Source organism: Trachypithecus francoisi, unplaced genomic scaffold, assembly GCF_009764315.1.
Source record: "Trachypithecus francoisi isolate TF-2019V2 unplaced genomic scaffold, Tfra_2.0 Lachesis_group3, whole genome shotgun sequence".
NCBI lineage: Eukaryota > Metazoa > Chordata > Mammalia > Primates > Cercopithecidae > Trachypithecus > Trachypithecus francoisi.
The window spans coordinates 44,724,197-44,744,234 of record NW_022681468.1 but is presented as its reverse complement, the minus strand read 5'-3'; the positions used below and the strand labels follow the sequence as shown (position 1 = coordinate 44,744,234).

The following is a 20,038-nucleotide window of genomic DNA, read 5'->3' as shown; positions in this document are numbered from 1 at the left end:
ATGCCTTTTTTGTTTTCCATTTGCTTGGTAGATCTTCCTCCGTCTCTTTATTTTGAGCCTATGTGTGTCTCTGCATGTGAGATGGGTCTCCTGAATACAGCAAATTGATGGGTCTTGAGTCTTTATCCAATTTGCCAGTCTGTGTCTTTCAATTGGACCATTTAGTCCATTTACATTTAAGGTTAATATTGTTATGTGTGAACTTGATCCTGTCATTATGATATTAGCTGGTTATTTTGCACATTAATTGATGCAGTTTCTTCCTAGCACTGATGGTCTTTACATTTTGGCATGTTTTTGCAATGGCTAGTACCGGTTGTTCCTTTCCATGTTTAGTGCTTCCTTCAGGATCTCTTGTAGGGCAGGCCTGGTGGTGACAAAATCTCTAAGCATTTGCTTGTCTGTAAAGGATTTTATGTCTCCTTCACTTGTTTTCATAATATTCTACAATAAAATGTATTTGTTTTATATTTAGGGAAGATGTATTTTAAAGCCTGGCATGCATGGTCAGTTAACCAGAGATGCAAATAATGCCAACAATTTATTTGACTAATATAAAAGCCTGATATAATTTGTTACCCCCACTTCTTAGAAAAAAATATAAACGGCAAATACCTTTATCTCCTTTTTCAAACCACTGATTGGAATTTGATTTTTTCTGTGGAGTTAACAATCTAAAATAGAATAAATACAATTTTTGTATTTTTTCTGAGTTGATATCCATAAATTATTTCAGAGGTTAAAGCATTTTCTTATTTTTAAAAGTTACCTGACTTGCATAAACTTTTGTGAACTTTTGATAGCCGTAATATGTGAACATTTTGAATGGTTATCCACAGCAGAGTCATTAAATATCTGAAAGAAAGAAATTAAGCATCTGACTTGGCTATATAAAGCAATAAAAAATTTTTTCCTTGTCATAGCAACTCAGAACTCTCATTTCGTTAGCATTTCATCCTTACCATCATTACCATCACTATCAACATCAACAACTACACACATTAACTGAAACCACTACATACAAAACATTAAGTCAAATGCTGAGAAACAAAAAAGTTTAAGAATTTAATGTTTTTGACAAGTATAGTAATGATCTTTGTAGTATTTCTGTATTTAAGATAAGCCTTTTAAAATTTATACCACCCATATTCATGACTCATCAACTAAATCTTACCATTTTCTCAATTGATTATCTGATTTCTGTGTCCCTCCATTCTCTATTAACTCTCAAATTAACACAGGAAAACAAAACAGTAGAGTAAAAGATTAAAAGCTGAAACTTTCCTTTTTATATACATATAAAAGAGCTATTATTCCATTTTAACCTTTAATTGTTTAATATTAATATCTAGCTGGGAGTGGTGATTTATGCCTGTAATCTCAATACCTTCAGGGACTGAGGCCAGAGGATCACTTGAGCACCAGGAGTTCAAGACCAGCCTGTACAACATAGCGAGACCCCATCTCTACAAAAAATTTAAAAATTAGCTGAATTTGGTAGCCTGATGTCCTAGCTACTGGCAGTGGGGGGAGCAAGGGTGGGATTGAGGTGGGATGATCCATCGAGCCCAGGATTTCAAGGCTACAGTGAGCCATGATCATGCCACTACACTCCAACCTGGAAGTGACACAGCAAGACTTTGTCTCAAAAACAAATTGTTTAATATTAATATCTAAACCATTGTTTTATTAATGTTTGTTTCAAGCCTTTTGTTCTCCTTGAATCACTCATTTTAAAGAGTCCCTGCTTTTTGTTATTTGACTCAAAATGAAAATATAGTTTTAACAGAAAAGTTTATCTCATTTATTTTTGCTATAACAGACACTGATCTTAATTCTGTCATCTTTCTGTGCTCTTCAACTGTAAGAAAAAGTGTCAACCTCCTTTAAAGAACAAGTGATGCTACTGTTTTGATGTATGCTTTAAACCAAGCTTGTTCAACCTACGGCCTGCAGGCTGCATGAGTTCCAAAACGGCTCTGACTGCAGCCCAATACAAATTTGTAAACTTTCTTAAAACATGAGATTTTTTTCAAGGTTTTATTTTATTTATTTATTTTTTAGCTCATCAGCTATTGTTAGTGTTAGTGTATTTTATGTGTGGCCCAATACAATTCTCTTTTTCCAGTGTGGCCCAGGCAAGTCAAAAGATTGGACACACCTGCAAGGAGAATACATGTCTGTATATGTCTCCTGGTACAAATACCTGTATAAATATTTCAAATATTTGTTTCGAGTAGATGTCAAGTAGTAGAACTGCTAACTATATACATTTTTATTTGTAATAAATTTATATTGTGAATCAGCCCTCCAAAGTGGTTGTACCAAATTACACTTCCACTATTCTTGACCTCACTAAATATTACCAAGCAAATATTTTAAGTCTGCTAACCTGATAGGTAAAGCCAGAGATTTCAATGGTTTAATTTGCATTTCCCTGTACTTCTGGGGTCTGGCATCTTGTTATGTTTAGTGATCCTTTGGCTTTCCTTTTTTATAAACTGCCTTCTTATTTTTTGTCTATTTTTATTATCTCTTTATTAATTTGTAAGAGTTATTATGTACTTCTTTATATAGTATACATTGTGGATACCAATATTTTGCTCATTTTGTTATTCTCTTTTAACTTTGTTAGTGTCTTTTGTCACATATAAGTTTTTATTTTTATGTAGTCTGTTGATCACTTTGTCTTTTTCCTTCACCACACTGTTATAATTACTATGTTTTGATAATATTTACAAATGTTTCGTGTGATGGAAATATTCTGGAATTAGAGTGATAATGGTTACACAACCTTATGATATACTAAAAACCACTAAATCTACACTTTCAAGTGGTAACTTTCATGGTATATGAATTATACCTCAAGGAAAGAAGAAAAATAACGGACATTTTGACATATGGCCATACAGATCCCCCTCTTTATCTTGCTAGTTTTTGGGGGAGGGCTATCTTTGTGTTTGACTTGTATTTTTTAAATTATAGTAAGTAAAAATAGCAACTTTCTAAAATTCATTGAGATATACTGTTTATTCTAGTAATGGGTCAATTTTGGTTAATATTGCAAATAAAAACTTAACTGTATTCTGTGTATGTTGAGCACAAAGTTTGCTAATTCTGCTATTCAGATTCCCTAAATTCTTATTTATTTTTCACCCATTTGATATACCTCTGTGGCAGAAACTGCCATTTGCCTGTCTTATCCAAAATCTAATTTCTCCTTGCGTTCTACTTTAAAAACCAAAGAAACAAACAAAAAACCCTGTTTCCCAACCTCTTCTGCAGATAGAGGTACCCAAGTGACCAAGTTCTGGCCAATGAAATGATATCATAAATTGTTTACGGAGCTTCTAGGAAAAATCCTTAAAAATGGGGCTGACTCAGCTGACCCTTCTCCGCTTTTTCTTTCCTGCCTGGAAGGCAGATATGATGGCAAATTTACATAGTTACCTTCTGACCATGAAGTGACCTAAAGGTAAAAGCATAGCATGAAAAATTGCAGGAAAAAAAAAACATACATGAAGCTTGAGAAATAACGACATTGTTGAGATGTTGCTATCAGTCCTGAATCTGAATCACCTACTTTAGAATTTTATGGCAAGTAAGAGAAAAATTCACGTTTATCTTGTTTAAGATGCTATTATTTCACTGGTTTGGTTTTATATTGTTTCACATATAGCCAAACTCAACTCCTAAACTCACAATCAGTACTTTTTTTTGAGAGACTATATTAAGCTTCTTGTTTTAACTGTGTATTTAACCATTTCTTTGAAAGTCTGTTGCCAGGCGCGGTGGCTCAAACCTGTAATCCCAGCACTTTGGGAGGCCGAGACGGGCGGATCACGAGGTCAGGAGATCGAGACCATCCCGGCTAACCCGGTGAAACCCCGTCTCAACTAAAAAATGCAAAAAACTAGCCGGGCGAGGTGGCAGGCGCCTGTAGTCCCAGCTACTCGGGAGGCTGAGGCAGGAGAATAGCGTAAACCCGGGAGGTGGAGCTTTCAGTGAGCTGAGATCCGGCCACTGCACTCCAGCCTGGGCGACAGAGTGAGACTGTCTCAAAAAAAAAAAAAAGAAAGTCTGTCAAATTCGGCTTTACATATTCTGAAACTTGAAATAATTTAGCACATTGTGGTTTTTATAATTTCTTGGTAAATTGTTCTTTTTAAAAATATGAAATATATTTACCCCATTAATGCTTTTCACCCTGAACTCTATTTCATACAACATTGTTACATCTGCCTTGTTTTTGTTTGCATTTGCCTGATATATTTTCTTTTTTTTCAGTCTCAATGTCAAGTTGTTTCTGCTCTTCTGCTTTAATAGCATATACCCGTATTTTGTTTATATATCCCATAGAAGTAGTTCTGTCTTTTAATGGGGGTTTAACTCAGTCACATTTTTGTGGTTACTAATTTGTTCAGAACTATTTCTGGCACCTTATTCGTTTTCTATTTACAATGCTTTCTAGCTGTTTTATTTTTACCCCCATTACTGTCTTTTGTTGGACTAATTTTGTTTTATCTATTTGATTCTACTTTTTTAAAACTAACACATTCCATTTCTCTTCTGGTGGTTACCCTTAAATGTTTAATATATATGCATAAATTTACATTTTTCCAACAATGTATGGAGTTCATCAGTGTTCATATCTTCTCCCTACTTCTATCCTTAAATAAAAAATAGAACCCTAGTAAACTTATTTTTCTCATGTATTTTTCCACCTTCATCCCATATTGACATCATCTGGAATTTCAGTACCAGATTTAAAAATTTTTTTAAGTTATACATATTTACACTTGAGTTTCACTAATTACTTTGGTCACCATTACCAGTGTAAGAACAATTATATTTTTCATTGAGGCTTTCCCTCTGGACTATTTTCAGGAAGAATGGGGAAAGATAAAAAAGTGTGCCAGCAGCAGTTAGCTCTCTGGGTGGTATGCTCCTTATTCTTCATGGGCATCAAGAACCACCCAGGGGACCTGCCTATCTCTCTCATCCAAACTTCCATATTCACTGCTTCCACCTGGAGACAGTCATTCCACTGCTGATGCCTGGCCAAAGATACAGTGGATGTAAGATGAACAGGGGGTTAAGTAAACTAACTATGACTGAGGTAACGCAACCAATTACCTTACTCATCGTCCATATACCTTTATCTTGTGGAACAGTATTATCCTATGCATGTCCTGGGCAATAATTTCCCTCTTCAATCCAATCCTGCTATTTTTCCTTCAGGGATTTCTCAGTGTTGGGTCTACTATGTACAGGGCTTGGTATTTTAAAATATCTTTTTCTATTATTTTTAGGAATAAGGGAACAAGTTACAGTATACAATCAGAATGCCATACTGAAACACCTTTAAATTTTTAGACCTTGAGTTTGCACTAATGGCTGATTTAATAAGTTTATAACACACACACACACACCCATCTGTGTCTTAAGGGTAGTATATTCATTATTACATTTAATGCAAGCAGGTATTTAATTTATACTACTAAAAAAGAGATACCTACCTGTGTATCATTTTCTTTTTGTCTGAAGTCAATATTGGCAAGCTTTGACTGATTCACAGAACTTTCTTCTTTTATATCTAGATTATTAAACAGTACTACTTTAAAATCAATTCTGGAAACAGAATCAAGTATCTTCCCCAACATTTAACCTAAACTTGTAATTTAGAAAATCAAATCTACATGAATATTGAGTTTAAATTAAAATATGGAATTATGAAATTATTTTAATACTCTTAATTCCTTACTATATAATAGCTTTACAATAACTATGAAGATGAAATGACAAAAGACCAATTGACAAAACTGTACCTTTATAATGGGTTACCAAAGAAGACAGAGTGGTTGAGGAGACAAAGAAATCAGCCTATGTAGTTAGTCTAATATAATGTATTAGGTTGACGCAAAAGTAATCATGGTTTTTGCCATTACTTTTAATGCCAAAACTGTTAGGTAATGGCAAATGCCGTTAAATTTTAATTAAAAGCAATGGCAAAAACTGTGATTACTTTTGCACCAACCTAATAGTTCATTTAATCTGCAGAGCCACTGAATGAAACTTGACTCAAATATCTCAGTGACTAAGTTACAGATACTATTAGCGTAAGTCTTTTACCTGCCTAAGTCACACATATTGATAATCAACTCCTCAAATGAAAAATACGTAATTTTTCATCCTCCTCTAATAGCTGTGCAACCAGGTCAGACACTTTTTTTGAAAATTATTGTGTGAATAATTTCTTTCTCAGGAGAAAAAAGTTAGGTATAGAAGACATATTTTGTTTGCTCTCAGAAAGATTCAAAGCAGCACTTTCTTCAGTTTATAGTTCCCCAGTATTGTTTTTGCTTACACCAAATGATAAATGAAATTGCTTCCTTTTATTTCTTCTGTGTGTTTGCAAAAAAAATGATGTTTTTGAATAACAAACAGATACTATACCTGCAACTCTTGGTTCTGAAGAATGCATCTTTATTGGTCTTACTAATTTCTGAGATTCATAAGGAAGAAATAATTGACTGCTTTGAGTTTTATTAAATGCAAGTACATGTTCATCTTTTTCAAAAATTCTAAAGAGAAAGGTGAATTACATTAAATATTAGATAAGTTAAAATTAACATATTTTAAAGCTAGGAGGCATATTTAGATACTATGCAATAAAAACCACTCATTTTGCAGATAATAAAACTGAGTTCCAAAGAATTTAATCGACTTGCCCAAAATGACTGAATTACTTAGTAGTGGTGTCAGAGCAAAAACACACTTCCCCTAATTAAGTTCAGTGCTCTTCCCAATATAGTCCACTCTTGTTTTTAAAATATAATCATTGAAAAAGACTTTCTACACATGTCAAAAACATTTTAAGCCAAAACTTGTAACTACAAATAGCATGCTTCAGATTTCATGGTACTTCAAACTTTAAAAAGACATATTCAGAAATAAATCAACCAACATGAATACAGAAATTGTTAAAACAGTATTATAATCATAAATGGGTCTTTTAAGTTTTTTACTGAAGGAATAGTTTTCACTAAATATTACCTAAATCAAAGAAATAGAATAAACACTGTCAGAATATATATTGAGTTAAAAATGACTAAATATTTATATGTTTCTGTCAATATATGGAATTTTTCTTAAAGGCGGTCAATAAAGTAAAATTCTGCCTATTTACATATTTTTTCAATTAACTTCATTATAAAATTAAAGACATACTTGTATTGAATGTGGTACATGGGAGTGGAGGAATCAAGAAAATAACACATCCAAAAAAGTAGGATCAGGGAAATTAACCTGACAGAAGAGTGTGTTGAAAAATCAGATGAAGGGCCATGGAACTTGAGGAAAGGGAGTTTTAGAAGAATGAAAAAGGATTAAGTAGGAGGGAAAAATAAAAGTTGATCAGAAACAGCAATAGTAATACTTCTATTTTTCTGTCATATGATAACAGGCAGATCCCATCTTTTTTTTTTTTTTTTTTTTTTTGCCTCTATCACTGATCTCTATTTTATCACCATTAAAACAAAAGACAAGGAAATATGATGTCACACATTTAGCAACATGCTTTGACTCATCTTCACTCTATAGCAAAGGAAGAACTGGTCAAGGTGGACAGGGTGATAAAAAAGTAAATACCTTGCTATTCCCACTATTGTTTCTGTTTTACTCCTATTGCTGGCCCATCATGGAAAACAGTGGATGACTTATACAACTGACAGGTTCTAGAACAGCAGATTTGCTGCTGCTACTCTATTTCTCTTTACACATCATCCTCAGCCTTACTAAATAACAAGCAGATTTTAGTATTAGTTCATAATATTTAAGTTAATAATATTTTTCATAAGAAATTAATAGAAAATAGCCTGCACAACAAAATTTACCGATACTGTGTAAATATTAGTGGTTTGGGATGGAATATAGAATCAAACTTTTAGATGCAAAATATCTGTTCACATAAAATCTAATTTTAAAGGTTACCTATACCTTTCTTTCAGTTCTTTTCTGTTTTCTGTATTTTTGTTCTTTTCTTCCAGAGTTTCTGAAAGAGCCTTAGTTTCATAATGCCTAGATATCTGCTAAAAAGACAAATGGGAACGCAAAACAAAATAATTATTTGCAAAGCAGTAAAAAAGATATGCTTTATCTTATGTTTTTCTATATAATCATAAGATTCATATTTTCGATAGTATCTACTATCGTCTATTTACAGTTATTAAAACAAAAACAAAATTAACAATAAATCACACCCCTTTAACTTTTCCTTACAATTCCATTGGCAAATGTAGATTTTAACGAACTCCAATCTTTTTAAAAACAGATAGTCATAAGCAAAGTAGACATTGATTCCTTACATTAGGACACAGTTACCACATATTTTAAAGGAAATGGCATCTACTTTCTTCTGTTTACTAAAATGATATTACTGTTATTTGGTACCTCATAGTTAATGAATGATAAGAATACAATATTTAACAGAATTTTCAAACATTTAGAAAATCAGGTATTCAAATTTTTCTCAGAATTTGGAAGCGACTTTGATGGGTTATCATACCTATGTAAATAAAAGCCACAATTTCGTGGATGGCATCCAAATGTATCCAAGAAAAAAAAAATTTTTTTTTTGAGACGGAAAAGGCTACACTAGTTCTAGCCTAGCTCGCTAAAGATTATAGTCATGTATTTTTCAAGTTTAAATTCTTTATTTACTGCCTTTTAAAAAAACCCTAGCGTAGATCTTTTAATGCCTTTAAAATCCTGTTATTATGTTGCATCTTATTCCTTCCTCATGTTCTCTCCTCAGACCTCAAAGAAAGCTAAACTATTCCCCAAAACTCAAGTTTAATATATTCAGTACCTAAAATACCTTTTGGCTCCAAAGGTAATCTGAGACAAATAAATTATCTTAAACCTTTCTCCATATTAGGCTGTCTTAAAAATAGCTCTTCTAAAACTGTCAACTAACATACCATTATATTTATACATTAATACACATATTAGAAATATATAACAAAATACATACCTGGTTTAAATAATTAATTTCTATTTCCATTTCATCTACTTCTTTCTTCAATTCAGATGAACTTTTGGTAAAACTGCTGGCACTTTTAAGAATATCTTGTGTTTTACATCTCAGATTAACACTTCTTAAGTTAAGGAACTATGTCATGTAAGTAAATTTTACATTTATAATATATGTACCATACCAGAAATGATTAATATTATGTGACATCATTTATATGTACGTTCCATATAAACAGTAAGCAATATTAAAAACAGTATCTGAAAAGAGAATAACATAAACATTTGGCAGACTAACAAAGATAATTTATTGTTTATGTTATATATTGAGCTTAAAAATAATATTTAATACAAAATATTTGTTAGGATTATTTGAATTAAGTATTTTCACAGGGAAGTCTTTTTTTTTTTTTTTTTTTTTTTTTTTTTTTGCTTTTTAAATCAAAGTTCATTGTGTCACTTGCCATAACTAATAAAACATAATTCAGGCCCAAATTTAACTTTTTATGTGCTTCCATTATTTATTTGTTCAAAGACAATATTAAAAATCTACCCATTTCAAGCCAACAACAGTATGCTGGACAAAAACAAAATCGACCAAATTTCCCTTTTCTTGCTCTGTAAGGCTCATCAGTGTACCCTACAGAACTCAAAAGAGAGGCAGATCTTCAATTTGGACTTTCTACTTGAACTGGATTTGTGCCCAATTTCAAGTAAAAAATCCTCAGCTATTAGTAGACATTCCACATGGTTATTAGCTAATACAATGTCCTGAATTACAATCCATTTAGGAGAATTTGAAAATGATAGAATAGTGACAGTTAACAAGAATTCCAGAGAAAATTAATCAGGGCTTTCCTATTCTGCCTTAAAATATGTATGATTTATAAGATAGAACATAAAATTTCAGGTGAATCATGATTTATAAGTCTATTGTTATCAAGTTTCCATTAAAATGTTAGATACAGATCATTAAATCCTAATCTTCAAATCTTCCTACCTCCATTCACCTCTTTCTGTTTGTCATGCAACCTTGTATCTCATCCCATTCCACATCCAACTCCCTAAACCCTTGCTACACCTTCAGCGTCTACTAACTTTTGCCCCTTCCCACTGAAAAGTTAAAGCACAAATGGGCAGCAAATGAACAGCAAAAAATGACAGAGACTAAAACCAAAACATGGAAAACGCTAGCAGCAGAAGAGTTAAAAGGATGGTTTAGAATGAAGCAGACAGAAAGGAAGGTAGAATGCAGGGATAAAGAAGACTTAGTACATATAGTGGAGTTATAATCTGATAGGAAAGCATATGAAGGATTGCAGAGGTTAAAAGAGGATTAAAGTTTCAAGTTCATCATCAGGGAAGATCTCTCTGACAAACAGGTGAGACTTAGACCAATTAAGAATTACTTAGGCATCTATTACAGTGGTACTGTATTAGAATTATTTGTTTACATGTTTGTCTTCCCTACTAAACTCTGAGCTTCTTGGAAGAGAGCTCTGTATCATCTTCAGTATTGCCTGGCACAAGGTAGGTTTCCAATGATAGATGAATGAATAAATGTAACTCACCTCCTTTGCACCTTCCATTGTAACAAGTAATAATCAAGCAATTTAACTGGAATTTTCTTTGGTAAGACAGACCAATATGACATTTTCATGGTTTGGTTCCTAAGATACGCCACTTAAACCCAAATACATATGCCATTTTATTCTCACCAAAGTTGCTTGCTTCTGATCACATGAATATACATGAAAATGAATCCAAGATAACCTTTAAAATGACTTTTAAAATCTTTTAATTAAACACAAAACAAATCCATGTTATTTTCACAAAGGAAACACAATAACAAAATACAAAACAATGCTTATCTAATAAAAATTATAAGTACAAATACTATTGTGGATACATGTTTAATGTCCATTTAATAAGTGATGGAAAGGGAGCAGGCACTGAAAAACAAAGTCATAGCATAAGCTGATTTATTATCTTCTTTTTGTTACAAAGATACCATAATTAAAACAAAATGAAAAAATATTAATACCTCGAAATTTCATAAAAATTGTTTCATTCATTTTTAATTGTTCAGTACATGCCAATACTCTGCTTTGAATTTCTTCATGTTCTCTTTTCTTCTCATAATAGTCACACGAAAAGGGTGTTTCTGAGTATTTTAGTTGGTATTGCTTCAAAACTTCTTTATATTGACATATATAATCATGATACATTTCTCTGTTAAAATTAAAAGAAATTATGTCTATGTAACAACAATAGATCTAAAAGCTTTGTAAATAGACTGTTAAAGTCTACTAAATTAAGTATAAAAGGCAAATCAAATGTCTTCTTATTCTTGCTTCCCTCAATATTGTCTGTCCTTCAGACTTTCCTTAACTTCACCACACTTCTCAACTTGACTCTTTTTCTTCATTATCTGAGTTATTCACTTCCTAATTCTATTCAATTTAACTCCTACTCCCACCATTTTAATGATGCTATTCTTCCCAAGGTCACCAATGATCAAATTTGTCCAACTGAATGATTTCTTTTTAGTACTGATCCTAATTAACACTGCAGAACCTGGTTCTTTGATCACTTACTCCTAGTAGAACCTCTATCCTCCCTGGCTTCTGAGTCTCTACTCTCCCCAGCTCAGCTACTTCTATAACCATATATATATATTTTTTTTTTTTTTTTGAGGCGGAGTCTCGCTCTGTCGCCCGTACTGGAGTGCAGTGGCCAGATCTCAGCTCACTGCAAGCTCCGCCTCCCGGGTTTACGCCATTCTCCTGCCTCAGCCTCCCGAGTAGCTGGGACTACAGGCGCCCGCCACCTCGCCCGGTTAGTTTTTTTGTATTTTTAGTAGAGACGGGGTTTCACCGTGTTAACCAGGATGGTCTCGATCTCCTGACCTTGTGATCCGCCCGTCTCGGCCTCCCAAAGGGCTGGGATTACAGGCTTGAGCCACCGCGCCCGGCCACCATATATTTTTAATCTTCAATTTTCATTAGCTAAAATTATCACATGAAGTCATGTTCTATGTGTTAGAACTCTGGCTCACCATCATGTGTACCCCATAACTATTTTATGAAGAAAATTTTATCACGGTTTAGAAGAACTCCTCCAGTCCAGCTCCAGTAGTAGTGGTCGCTCATCTACTTAGGCACAAATCTTAAATGAGACAGTTAATTCTTGCAAAAGGACATTAACCTTTTTTTCTTATTTGACCTGTACTCGATTCTACAAGAATCAAAATTATGATGGCCTATGGGCCAAATCTAATCTGCCACCTATTTTTGTACAGCCTATGAACTATGAATGATTTCTACAAGTTTAAATGATGGAAAAAATCAAAAGTTTATTCCATGACACATTAAAATTATATGAAATTTAAACTTCAGTGTCCATAAATAAAGTTTTATTAGATTATAGCTCATTTATTTACATATTATCTGAAATTCTCTGGTGCCATAATAGCAGAGTTGAGTAGTCATGACAGATGTTTGCCCACAAAGGTTAAAATATTAATACTTACTATCTGGTCCTTTACCTAAGTTTGCCAACTCTAATCAGCAACACTGAAAATGTTAAATCCAGTTCTTTATAGAAAATATATTCTTAAATCTTCTTTTTGCCCAATTCTTATCAAATAGTTTCAAAAAAAATCATAGAAAAATTTTTGAAAATATATGGTTCTTACATTCCTCAAGATTTTGTCATTTCTTGGATCAAAGTATACTCTATGGGGGAGTTTCTTAAAAGATACTCTGATTATCTCACCTTAGCAGATTAGGGAAGAACAAGTCTTCAAAAACTGCACACATGAGAAGAAAAGTAAGGATAACAGCCCTGTGCTGGTGAGCAGGTCTGAATCTTAAGAAAGTTTTAATTTCTTAATATTACTAAACTGTCCCCTTTAGCAAGAAAAAGCAGTTGAGCCCCAAACAAGCTCCTATTCCTCTAAATGTATATTTGCTGATTAAGACCCACTTACTATTTAATAGCTTGGGAAAAATGATACAGGGAAGAAATACCTATAAGAAAATTAAGCCTGGGTCACCAGTTCCAGGTGAGATGAACATACCACATCCACCCTATTCATACTGTATATTCATGCTCACTCTTCTAACATACTCCATATAGAAACTCCGGCACAGCCGGAGTCATAGTTAAAGAAGAGCCATTATTATCTCATCTGTGCCAGCAATATTATTTTTCATGAACGACTTGAACAGGGTTGGGAGATTAGGAGAAACAAGCAACTGGTGCCTCTACTTCCTCCATTATCCACGAAACCAAGAAATGAGTTATTTTCCATTTATAAATGCCTGGTATTAAATCATCAATTCAATTAAGCTACGTGGCTGGTTTAAGAAAGAAACAGACAACTGTTTTCACTTTAATACCTTCAGTTAGCTCACAGAAGTCCTCTATAACAAACACTGTGAGAGAAGTACATATTTTAACTGGTTTGCTTTAGCCTCTTACAGAATCATTTTTAAGAATTAATGTTTTATAGTCATGACTTACATTGATAGATGTTATAAGAAGCAGTTATATATACTGTGTTTGGGGCTGGGGGCAGTCACTGAAACACATTGCACAATCTCCCCTTTAGAGGACCCAGGGGAGAAATTTCTCTCAAGCCTCAGGAGAAGCCTCTACTTACCCTAAGCAATTGACCTGTTTTTTTAAATGAATATTATGAATCCCAAACTGATTATATTTCCACAATGCCTTGACTACTAGGAATTTGAAAGCTTAATTCCTGCCTGTATCTAACAAATGTGTGGGATACATAGTATGAATTTCTAACTTCATCAAAGCCTTCAATTTCCTATATTTTCCTTACTTCTCTGTAGCCTTGATTTTTAATCTAGTTTCTTTAAACACTATCCTTTCAAGATGATTATTCAGTCAAATCATCTAAAATCCTTTTTTAAATGAAGCAGGATGTATAAATGACAACACAAGTCTCCTTCAGTGATCCCACCCTCTGCCTACCCTCTCGATGATGGTGTACTCCAGCTTTCTCCTCTTTTTGCTCCATATATTTCCATGGGCAATCTCATGTATTTCCATAATTTAAAAATGAAGTCCATATCTATAACTTTAGTCCCTGCCTTTTCTTAAGACTTGTCTTTGAATATATAGAGTATTGCATTCTAGATTTTGCACATATGTTTTTAGTTACAATATAAAAATAGATACTACTGTCATCCAATTATATTAAAAATAAAAACATTTCAATGTTTTATATTAAGTGAAATTTTAATGCTATATAATGTGTTCAAAGTCTCTTGCCTTGTTTCATTACATTCACTAATTACATTTAATCCCCAAGACAATGTGATTATACATATAATAAAGTAAATTCATACAATTATTGGTGTTTCTCTATTAGAATATAACCACTCCATTAAATCAGCAGTCTAAGATATACAAGTTTGACATAAAGTACCCTTCAAAAATCAATATCCCAAATTTGTAATAAGCTAATTCTACGGTTAACTATTCCCCCAGATGTTTGCCTAAACAGTTCACTTATAAAGACCATTAATTGATGGACTCTGCTATTATAATTGCTACTGAGAAATAGTTTATATCTAAGGCCATATCTAAATATATCTAGGGTTAGAGAGAGATTTACAACAAGTAGGTAGACCTTCCACTGCACCCAAGGAGTCCAAAATACTACATTTACTTAAAATCAAAAACTCCTTCATAGTACAAAATGTCTACATTTTTCAATTGACATTCTTACACACCATGTCCTAGTAATACAAACTTATAGAATTGATAAACTTAATCTATGTATTATACTTGTCTTTTTCAGTAGTTTCTTGATAAACAGTAAATTGGTCCTGCATATAATCTTCATGTTTACGAAAAACATCACATGTTGGCTTCCAGCTATAGAAAAAAATATATTTGTAATTAGCAACACAGAATGATAAACAAATTGACAGAGATAATTTAAAAATGAACATAATCATTTGAAGAGAAATGAATCTTTCTCTTCCTGGAGAAAACAAGTTTACATCAAGAAGAGTATTTCCATCTCATATCACTCCCACTACCTCCATTTGTGGACTATTATACTCAAATATCAATATTCATGAATTTTTATATTAAACTTGTTTTTGAACCATTACTAGGGAAAGAGCAAATGTGACATGGTTGGATTGTGTATTGCTATGGCATTTCTATTATACACTTTATAACACTCCAATATCAGCCTTTCTCTCTCATCACATTTCTAAGATTTTGGCCAAAAATTCTTTTGGAGTAAGTATTCAAAGAACTAGAATAAGGGCTAAAGAGAGGTTTTTTTGTTCCTTTAACACTTAGAAAACAGGTGTCACATCATCCTGAGTTACAAAAAAAGACAAACCAGAGCAAACGAATTACAAAATCAGACAATACAAATATAACAAATATTCATCTTATACATTTTTATTATGTAACTTGAAAGAATATTACCAATACAAAAATCTAAAATGAATATATAACATGGTGGTTTCCAGTCTAAGTATTCTTCAAATATTTCCCTTTTTTCTAACATTTTTTTCAGATTCAAAAAGTACACATGCCCAATTTGGAATCACAGAAAAGTATATGTAAGACAATAACTATTAATCATATTCTCAATATTGAATAATGACTATTATTATTGTTTTAATAAATTGTTTCCAAATGTTACTATAATTATACATTTTAACATCATTGAGATCTTATCCTGTTTTAATCACTTAGTAACAGAACTCGTACCTAAATATTTGTCTGAATTTCTGATCATTTCCTTAGAAAATATTCTCCAAAATGAAATTAGGTCAAAAATTATACATACATATATTCTCAATATTTTAAAATATCATAAATACTCATGGTCGTAAAGATAGCAACACTAGACACTGGAAACTAGTATGGGGGGGAGAGGTGAAAAACTATTGAGTACTACGCTCACTACCTGGGTGATGGGATCAGTCATACCCCAAACCTCAGCATCACACAATATACCTATCTGATAAACTTGCACATATGCCCCCAAATCTAAAATAAAAATTGGAATTATTTTAAAATTCCATAAAACTACATGTTCATTGAGAAGGTATTCACTATAGGCCTTTTGATGTACATCCTTCTAGACTTTTTGTAATTATATATAAATACACAATTACTAAATTGGCTTAATATTATGAATATTGTTATTTAACCTGCTTTGACCAATTTGTAATTTTAAAAAGCAAGTTGGAGACCTTGCTTTTTAAAAGACTTCCTTTACTGTTAACATCTTCCCGTGTCAACAAATATACGCCTATATCACAATTTTATTGGCTGCCTAGCGTTCATTCATATGGATACACCAAAACTCATTTAACCAGTTCCCTAATGCTGAACATTAGAGTTGCTCCTAACATTTTCCTATCATTACAAAAAGACTGAAATAGAACTCAACTCAATAGAAAAAATAAATAAATAACCTGATATTTTAAATGGGCAAAGGATCTGAATAGACATTTCTCAAAGAAGAGATACAAATGGCCAACAGACATATGAAAAGATGTTCAATACCTCTAATCATCCGGGGAATTCAAATTAAAACCAAAAATAAGATATTACCTCACACCTGTTAGAATGGCTGTTATCAAAAAGATGAATAAGGCTGGGTGTGGTGGCCCACACCTGTAATCCCATTACTTTGGGAGGGTGAGGCAGGCGGATGACCTGAGGTCAGGAGTTCAAGACCAGCCTGGCCAACATAGTGAAACCCTGTCTCTACTAAAAATACAAAAATTAGCTGGGCATGGTCGTGCATGCCTGTAATCCCAGCTACTCAGGAGGCTGAGACAGGAGAATCGCTTGAACCCGGAAGGTGGAGGGTGGAGGTCGCAGTGAGCCGAGATTGTGCCATTGCACTCCTGCCTGGGTGACAAGAGTGAAACTCCATCTCAAAAAATAAAAAAGGTGAATAACAAAAAGTTTTGGGGAGGATGTGGAGAAAAGGAAACTCTTGGACACTGTTGGTGGAAGTGTAAATTAGTACAGCTACTTCAGAAAATAGTATGGCAGGTCCTCAAAAAACTAAAAGTAGAATTACCATATGATCCAGCCATCCCACTTTTGAGTATTTGTCCAAAGGGAATGAAATCAGTACATCAAAGAGATATCTGCCCTCCCATGTTCATTTTAGCATTATTCATAATATCAAGATATGGAAGCAACCTAAGTGTTCCACAAGAGATGGTGGATAATTAAAGTGTGGCATAGATACACAATAAAATACCATACAGCCTGAAAAAAAGTAGGAAATTCTGTCATTCAAGACAACATACATGGAACTAAAGGATGTTATGCTAAGTGAAATAAGCCAGGCAGGTAATGGCAAATACTGTATGACCTCATTTATATGTAGAATCTAAAAACGTCAATCTCATATACACAGAGAGTAGAAAGGTGGTTACCAGAGGTGGGGTTGAGGTAAAGAAAAAATGGGGAAAGGGAAAATGTTGATCAAAGAACACAAAGTTTAAGTTGGAGTGGAGGAAAAGAAATTAGTGATCTACTGCAGTGTATAGTGACTACAGTTAAATAATATTTATTTCAAAAGTGCTAGAAAAATAGCTTTTTAACATTCTCATCACAAAAAAATAAGTTGGTAAGGTGATGAATATCTTAATTAGCTTGATTCTTTCAACAATGTATACACAGATGAAAATATCACATTGTACCTCCTAAACATACATAATTTTCAATTAAAAATAAATTTTAAAAATGTTCTGTGTATAGATAAAAAGACTGACATAAACATTTGGTTGTACATTACATCTTTGAGAGGATCTCTATTTCCTTATGAAAAATTCTCAGAGGCTTTGCAGACGCTGCCGCCGAGGAAATTCTTGTACTACTAGCCATGGTCAACCCTACCGTGTTCTTCGACATTGCCGTCGACGGCGAGCCCTTGGGCCGCGTCTCCTTCGAGCTGTTTGCAGACAAGGTTCCAAAGACAGCAGAAAATTTTCGTGCTCTGAGCACTGGAGAGAAAGGATTTGGTTATAAGGGTTCCTGCTTTCACAGAATTATTCCAGGGTTTATGTGTCAGGGTGGTGACTTCACACGCCATAATGGCACTGGTGGCAAGTCCATCTATGGGGAGAAATTTGAAGATGAGAACTTCATCCTAAAGCATACAGGTCCTGGCATCTTGTCCATGGCAAATGCTGGACCCAACACAAATGGTTCCCAGTTTTTCATCTGCACTGCCAAGACTGAGTGTTGGATGGCAAGCATGTGGTCTTTGGCAAAGTGAAAGAAGGCATGAATATTGTGGAGGCCATGGAGCGCTTTGGGTCCAGGAATGGCAAGACCAGCAAGAAGATCACCATTGCTGACTGTGGACAACTCGAATAAGTTTGACTTGTGTTTTATCTTAACCACCAGACCATTCCTTCTGTAGCTCAGGAGAGCACCCCTCCACCCCATTTGCTCACAGTATCCTAGAATCTTTGTGCTCTCGCTGCAGTTCCCTTGGGTTCCATGTTTTCCTTGTTCTCTCCCATGCCTAGCTGGATTGCAGAGTTAAGTTTATGATTATGAAATAAAAATTAAATAACAAAAAAAAAAAAAGAAAAATTCTCAGAAATTGAATCACTTAATCAAAAATTATGCTTGGGCCAGACGCGGTGGCTGACATGTATAATCCCAGCACTTTCAGGGGCCGAAGTGGGAGGATCACTCGAGTCCAGGAGTTCGAGACCAGCCTGGGCAACATACTGAAACTCCATCTCTATTTTTTTAAAAATCATGCTTATTTTTAAAGCTTTTAAAAATATATACCGGCATGTCATCTAAAAGATTTATACTACTGTACACTCCTACGGTGTATGAGAGTTGATATTCTTATTTATTGCCAGTGTTAGGTGTTTTTTTTTTTTTTTTAATCTCAGCAAAACTCAGAAGCAAAAACAATAGCATTTAATTATTGCTTTAATTATTTCTATTAGTAAGATTGAGCATTTCTGCACATGTGTTAGACTTGTGTATTTTTTTCATTTTGGTATTTACCCATTTACCTTCTTTGCTCATTTTTCTAATAGTACTTTTGCTTTTTTTATTATTTCTACAAGTATTTTATGTTTTTAAACAATTCTTATTTGACACCTTTCCTAGCTTATCCTTTTGTCTTTCACATCATTATAGGCTATTTTTCTCTTTAATTTGTGTGCAGTCATATTTATCCATCATTTCCTATGTGGTTTCTGGTTTTGGTGACATATTTAGAAAGACCTTCCTCTCTCAAAGATTATATAGCACTTATATTTTTCTAGTACTTTCATAGATTCATATTTCACATTTAAATCTCATAACCAGTATGCTGAAATCATGCACTAGAGGTATTCATGAATTTAGACATATTAAAATCAACAGATCCTACCGACTCTCCTCAGACCCAGCAGAAATTAAGCTTTTACAAAGTACGACATATTTAGTACACGGTAGATTATAAGGGGAAACTATTAGTACTTTTCCACAACCCAATGCAGCCAATTGAGGAAAACCACTGGTAAAATCTACTACAATAAAACCCAAATAAAAATAAAAGAAAATGGTCAACAACATGTAAGTTTTGGCTGATCAGATTACCAAAATATTTAAACACAATTCCAATGTTGGGAAGAGTATGAGGAAATAGGAACTCTCCTACATTGTTTTTTAATAATTCATTTTCTATTTATAAAAGTAACAATCTTTATAATAAGTCAATCAATGTGTCACTGCATAAAATTTTGTTCTCATACATTGCTGGTGGGAGTGTAAATTGGTATAAACTTTTTGGAGAGCAGTTTGGTATTATTCACCCAATGTTTAAAAGTGCATACTCTTTAGCAATTTCACTTCTAGGAGCCCATTCCATAGCATCAGATCTCTATATGTAGAAGTATATCTGTACATGACTGGAAATAACCTAAATTTCCATTAATAGGGGAATGGCTACATAACAGGCTAC

The 20,038-nt window shown here is 33.4% G+C and overlaps 1 protein-coding gene and 1 pseudogene across 12 annotated transcripts in view; one reads left to right on the top strand and one right to left on the bottom strand.

The window, feature by feature from the left end:
* Positions 1 to 20,038, bottom strand: part of CUNH14orf39 (chromosome unknown C14orf39 homolog) — an 89,625-nt gene that overhangs the window by 36,254 nt on the left and 33,333 nt on the right. For 10 of the 11 annotated variants that reach the window (XM_033187840.1, XM_033187836.1, XM_033187839.1 and 7 more), the window contains 9 exons: positions 14,854 to 14,943; positions 11,078 to 11,265; positions 10,943 to 10,985; positions 9,035 to 9,155; positions 7,999 to 8,090; positions 6,457 to 6,584; positions 5,520 to 5,596; positions 770 to 855; positions 616 to 674 (listed from right to left, as the gene is read on the bottom strand). In XM_033187840.1, coding sequence (XP_033043731.1) covers positions 616 to 674; positions 770 to 855; positions 5,520 to 5,596; positions 6,457 to 6,584; positions 7,999 to 8,090; positions 9,035 to 9,155; positions 10,943 to 10,985; positions 11,078 to 11,265; positions 14,854 to 14,900 — 841 coding nt within the window. In that variant the 5' untranslated portion in view covers positions 14,901 to 14,943. The remainder of the gene's footprint in view (positions 1 to 615; positions 675 to 769; positions 856 to 5,519; positions 5,597 to 6,456; positions 6,585 to 7,998; positions 8,091 to 9,034; positions 9,156 to 10,942; positions 10,986 to 11,077; positions 11,266 to 14,853; positions 14,944 to 20,038) is intronic. The other variant, XM_033187834.1, reaches the window with a different exon arrangement.
* Positions 17,884 to 18,657, top strand: LOC117069532 (annotated as a pseudogene). Its single transcript, XR_004431582.1, has one exon. The product of XR_004431582.1 is annotated as a peptidyl-prolyl cis-trans isomerase A-like (transcript).